The sequence below is a fragment of the Puma concolor genome, chromosome E1, assembly GCF_028749965.1.
Source record: "Puma concolor isolate L17-30 chromosome E1, mPumCon1.1.hap2, whole genome shotgun sequence".
NCBI classification, from domain to species: Eukaryota; Metazoa; Chordata; class Mammalia; order Carnivora; family Felidae; genus Puma; species Puma concolor.
This window is the reverse complement of record NC_141680.1, coordinates 52000580-52006579: the sequence shown is the minus strand read 5'-3', so window position 1 is coordinate 52006579 and position 6000 is coordinate 52000580. Positions and strand designations below refer to the sequence as shown.

General features: G+C 46.0%; 1 protein-coding gene across 1 annotated transcript in view; it reads right to left on the bottom strand.

Annotated features, from left to right (window-relative positions):
• Positions 1-401: 401 nt before the first annotated feature.
• The window catches only part of GNA13 (G protein subunit alpha 13), a 44064-nt gene continuing 38465 nt past the window's right edge, over positions 402-6000 (bottom strand). The window contains exon 4 of the mRNA XM_086687835.1: positions 402-5951. Coding sequence (XP_086543961.1) covers positions 5379-5951 — 573 coding nt within the window. The 3' untranslated portion in view covers positions 402-5378. The remainder of the gene's footprint in view (positions 5952-6000) is intronic.

The window sequence follows — 6000 nt, the reverse complement described above, 5'->3', positions numbered from 1 at the left end:
TCTTGACTTTGGCTCAGGTCACGGGCTCTGTGCTGAGAGCTCAGAGCCTGGAGCTTCGGATTCTGTGCCTCCCTCTCTCTCCCTCTGCCCCTCCCCCACTTATGCTATCAAAAATAAACAAACATGAAACAAACAGATCTTAAAGGAGCGGTCCCCTTCTCACCATTCCCATGTGCAAACATGCTAAGTGTCTGGGAACTTCCTTGATGAAGCCCACATCTCCATTTTTAAAGGTCGGGAAAAACGGACAGATTACGAAGGAAGGCAAAATATGGTTGGAGATCTGCCGAGAGAGACTTTACGGGCTTTCGGTGACTATGCTCTGGCTTTCAAACTTTACGTGTCTGTTTTACACTTTACGTTTAGCAAACTGTTGGTTTAAATAACATCGTAGTATTGAATAGTTTATAAATGTTTATTAAGTGTCAGTAATTTTTACAAAGCGAGTATTAATAGCACGAGGCAAAGTTTTTGCAAAGTATGTACAAAAGTAAAAAGCCTTAATGACTAGCAACTCATTTTATAAAATCAAACCATCCTTTCCACTTTCAGACCTCCTTTAGAAATAATTTATTGCCAACCCCTGAACTAAAGCACCGACAGAAAAAAATTTACAACAACAGTATCAGATAATGTGCTTATTAGTTCCTGGAAAGTTATAAAAAGATATAATATGTATAAAAAATCCTAAGCCACAAATACTTTTATACAAAGCTAATACAAATCATGTTTTGTTGGGTACAGGATCTGTGAGGTTGTTACAAAATATACTTTTTGATAAGGCTTCTTGTGGTAAATGAGCTCTCATCACGTGTAGTACAGAAAAGCCATTTGAAACATTTTGCCTTCTGCCTTCAAGTAAGAGGTGAAGCTGGTTGTGCTGTTACATATACATCCCGAGAATTCACCCCTTCCTGCTCCGTGTTTCCCCCTTGGTACCATCGAGTAGGCGTAACTGAGGACAAAGGTATCACTTATTATGGCAAGAGACGTCATCAACAAGCTTTCTGAATGCAAACCCAAATCAGATACCAAGTAGCTAGCATATTTCTGTCACGACAGCCACAGACTGAAAGGTGCTGCATGGTGGGTCCTTGCATACTTCGATCCATCTGGAAATTTTTATCATTATCAACAGCAGATTTGGATAGATTCCAAAACCTCCCACCAACCGAGAAGATACTGCCCCATCCTTAACTCTTTTTTGTTCCACCTGAGCTCTGGCGTGCGAGGTCAGATGGTTTAGACCTGGATGCCACAAGGATGCACACGTTGATTCAACGCTAACTATACATTCAAGTAAAGACACAAGAATGATAGCGGTACAAACACTGCCCTTCACATGATGTTACTCATCACTTACCGGCCTAAGGCTAACATTGCCTTGATGGGACTTGAAAAAGCCATAAAGTCCAACCCGTTTCAAGTGTTCAGGCTTAGACTTACACTTCAATCTCTAGCATAAATTCATTAAGCCCTAACCTCGTACCATGAAATAATGGGTATGTATGTACTATACCGTCTGCCGTATTTGGAATGTGGAGACTCATTACCGCCACCCCCCCCCCCCCCACCCCTCCAGCTCTCATCCATTCCCCCCTTCCTTGAGTTTACTGGGCTGGAAGGTCAGCCTGTTTCCTGTCAAGAAAGGAAAATCAGTCCCTGCACAGGCAGCAGCACAACGGGAAAATGACAGGAAAGCGACACAAGGTGACCCCTGGACTAAGTCAAACTTTGAACTGAAAAAGAAACAGGCAAAACTTCTGCTCTTGATTCCTTAAATAAAACTAAAAGCAGTAAAAAGGTTAACAGAGTGTCTTTCTCTAGATTTATTGGGGAGTTTGTTACAAATGTTTGACTAAGCTTTACAGACATGATTTCATGGATTTCAAACAAGAAATTCAGAGTTAACACTGATATTTAGCCTTCTTATTACATACACAGAAATGACACTGCTACAAATTGCAATGGAGAGAACCTTGTTTCAGATGGCTTGGTTTGGGGTTTTGTCTAAATGTATCATTACATAATGAAAGCACCAATTTGAGGCCTTCTCAAATAGTGACTGGAATCTCAGAACAGAACAGAACAGAACTTGGTAACTTTATTCTTCACATAAATAAGGCATAACCGGTTATGTGGACTAATGCTGAAAATACATCTTATCAAAAGCATAAATACAAGTATTTGGGGTTACGCCGGAGGTTAAGATTTACTCATTCTCTCTTAACAGGAAAAAAAAAAAAAAGAGCCCACGATTTCTGCTGCGTCCAAACTGACACTTCGAATCATTTCTGGTATCCGCGTACTCTTAACTTCCTTCTGCTTTAAACCAGCCACCGTCACCGGGTGCAGGAGGACTGCCCCAGACAACCCCGCTTGAGAGATCGCCCAGAGGATCTTCACTATGTGAAATACCCACCAGGGCGACTTCCAAGAAAACGAAACAAAAACGGAGGATCTCGTTCATTCCACATCACCTTCTTTGGCCGTGGCTGCCGTCTCGTCACCCAAGTGCCTTTTCCAGACAGTAACACTCAAGCGAACACTTCCGATTCATACGCTATTTGGCAGAAAGCAACGATTCGGGTTATCAAAAAATAATATTTAAGTGGCAGGGGCAAGCCTTAAATGATGTGGCTCTTCGGGAAACATGTGACAAAACCTTTTCCCTATAAAAATCAAGGCCCAGATGCGTGGTGTTCTTTGACTTATAAGGCAACTCTGCTCTACATTTCTTTGAGGCCAATGAGGACACTTGTGTGACATTTTCAAGAATTAAAGGACAAGACATTCAGATTCAGAGAACACAACATAATGGAGAATCAGGCACATCTTATTGTAAATCATAACCAGTAAGACTTTGAAAAGCCAACACACCAAACAACTGCTCTGAGAAATTGGCGCGGTGAAAGCTACGAGCGCCCTTTCGTTTGGTCCTGAATTTCACCTCCTCCTTCGCACAGCGGTGTTTCCAAAGGACCCAGTTTTCACAATACAGGTAGGAGACTCCTTCCGATGGTTTCCAAAAGGGTGGACCAAAGCCTTCAGACTGAGCCTCGCACTTCCTCTGTCTCAACAAGCATGCCATTCAATACAAGTGATCTGCTGCCTCAGGATACGGCCTAGGTTTCGCTTTAAAAGAACGTTGAGACATCGGAGGCGGCACATCAGGAAGGAGAGCTCGAGAACTCACAGGTACAGAAAATAATACCATTACGTACGAGGCGTTCTGACACTGCTTGGAGGCAGTCAAAAGGGGGTCACCGGGGGACTCGTCAGGCAACGGGCCTGCTCCGCGTGCAGGTCGTCAATATTCAACAGAACTGAATAAACAAGACCGACTTGCCTCTTCTACAGGGAACGAACTCGAGGCTCCACTGGAGGCCGATGGTTTTGGCTAGGCCAGGGGACCATCTGCAAAATTCACACACAGACTCTCCAGCAAGAAGTCCCAATGCTACTGTGCACACATTCGGATACTCCCTAGCACTGAGCTTGAATCCTAATTCTGTGAACTGGGACACCACGCTCTTCTTGGCAAGAAGCACCGGCTGCAGAAGGACTCAAACGCGCGTGGACTGTACACCGTGACCACCCGCACGAGGACGCAGGGCTGCGTGTCTGTGGCTCGCGCATCACCGAGGCACGGAAACAGCGAGGCTACCGCAGGTAGAACGGTGCCGGAAGCGCAGGAAAGGTCAGGAACGGCACGAGCAACCCCTGGTTCGCTCCCTGCAAAGCCCTATTCTCCCGCCAGACAGCAGACGGACCAAGAGCCGCGGCCTCGGAAAGGCCGCGTGAGCCGTCATGCTGACCCATCTCGCTAGGACCTTCGAGGCAACGGAATACCTGAGAACACAGCTCTACAGTAAAGTGGCAGATATCACAGTCTTAATCACAATTTTCAGGAAAAGGCGAAAAGCTGCTGGACTCTGCAAACGGCCACCGGCCGCGGGCACCTGTCTCTCTAGTCCCAGTCGCATGCCACACAACCGGCCGGGCGGTGTCCTCAGGACACCAGCCAGCCCGCTGAGCTCACGATGATCAGACCCGTCATCACGAGCCGCTTCAGGGGTGCGCCCACGGGTCGGTGAGGGGCGAGGAGAGGTCACATGGGATCCTCTTTCGGTGTGAACTGAAGAAATTACTATTTATTCTTAGAAGCAGCCTCAAAACATTCCAAATGTACCTCAGCAAAGCTAGAAGTTCATAAGCAATAACGAGACAAGCATGTACGTGCTGCGTCTTTCAGAGAGCCACCGAGAATGAACAGGAATCTCAGATCATGCCTTCTTGAGTAGCTTGACAGGAAAACTCTGCCCTTGGCAAGCTGCCAAATAAACAAAACCTCCCATGAGCGCCAGGCTGGAGCTGATGGGAACAGGCAGGAGAGCAAAAGAAAAAAGATGTCTGTGACGGCCACAACAGCTCTTCTCTACAGCGAGGACCCGAATCCCGGGACAGGATGTCAAAGTCCGAGAAGTAAAAGCACAGAACGTCCTGGAGAGGCTCTGTTTATCTAGAAAGCTCCCTTATCAAGCTACTTGCCATTTTCAGTTGCTGCTTGGCCAGAACGTTTCACATATGGCACATTTATTACATGAGATTTAAACATGAAAAGGGCAAATTATATTTCACTCGTTGCTTTGGATCAAAACACTATGTAAGGCATTTGCTTGCTCCCCGCCCCCTGCCCCGTACCATTTGTGAACTTTCGTTAGCATCAGACCAGGAATCCTTATGTAAACTTTAAAACACTAAGTAAGAACATTACCTTGAGAAACCACAGAAATTTTAAAATGAAACAACTGTTGGGTATATAAGCAATTAAAAACACACGAAGGCTAAATCTGTGTGCATCTACAGAATGCCAGTCCTTAGATCAAACTTTTTTCCAACAGGTCACCTTTCAAACAGGTCACCGTAAGGCTCGGCACAGGTGTCGCTGCCGTGGGCAGGGCAGATAAAAAGGGGTCTTGCTTGTTTGAGAACCGGATATTCTTAACCTCATCCCGAGAAACAGTCAAGGGCACCTTCTCTACTTGGCACTACAGGAGAACTCAGCTGGAAGAGGGGAAGAAGCTAAAGGCTGAACTGTACCTAGGAAGACGCTCGGCAGGGAACTACACCCCCCTCAAGTGGAAGCCACAGTGAAACAGATCAAAGGCTGAACTCTGACAGGGATCGGCGTGTGCTATTCGGCAGCTTTGCGCCACAAACCAAGGTCCGCAGGGAGGACGACTAAGGTTTCCCAGAAGTTAAACTCAGAATCAAGACTCTTCTAACTCCTGCTGTAAACTGCTATGTTAAGAAACAAAACACACAGAAAACAATCAAAGGGACACAAGGTATGAAACCAGCCAGTCTTCTGCACGTCACTGCAGCATGAGCTGCTTGAGGTTGTCATGAAGAATAGTATCCTTGACGTCGCGGAAAACCAGGCGGATGTTCTCCGTGTTGATCGCGGTGGTGAAGTGGTGGTACAGGGGCTTCTGCTGCTGGTCCCGCCGCTTGTTCCGGAAACATTCCACCAGGAATTTTTGGACGTCTCTTAAGCAGTGGGGATCCCCTTCAAATTCTAAGAAATAGTCTTTGATGCTCACAATTCGCACCTTCTCCTCAAGCAAATCTGTCTTGTTTAAGAAAAGGATTATGGAGACGTTGCTGAAAACCCGGTTGTTGACGATCGTTTCGAAAATGTTCAGAGACTCTGTCAGGCGATTGGTCAGTCGATCTTCCATAAGCACCTGGTCGAATTCACTTGAGGACACAAGGAAAAGTATCGACGTCACGCTGTCAAAGCACTCAAACCACCGCTTTCTTTCTGACCTCTGACCACCTACATCAACCATTTTGAAAGGAACATTTTTAATTTCAAAGTCGTACTCGTGAATGCCTTTGGTGGGTCTTCTGGCAAGCAGAATATCTTGCTGTGATGGGATGTAATCCTGGAAAAGAAGACAACGCTTTAGACTCGGGGACCCGGAAGGAACGAGA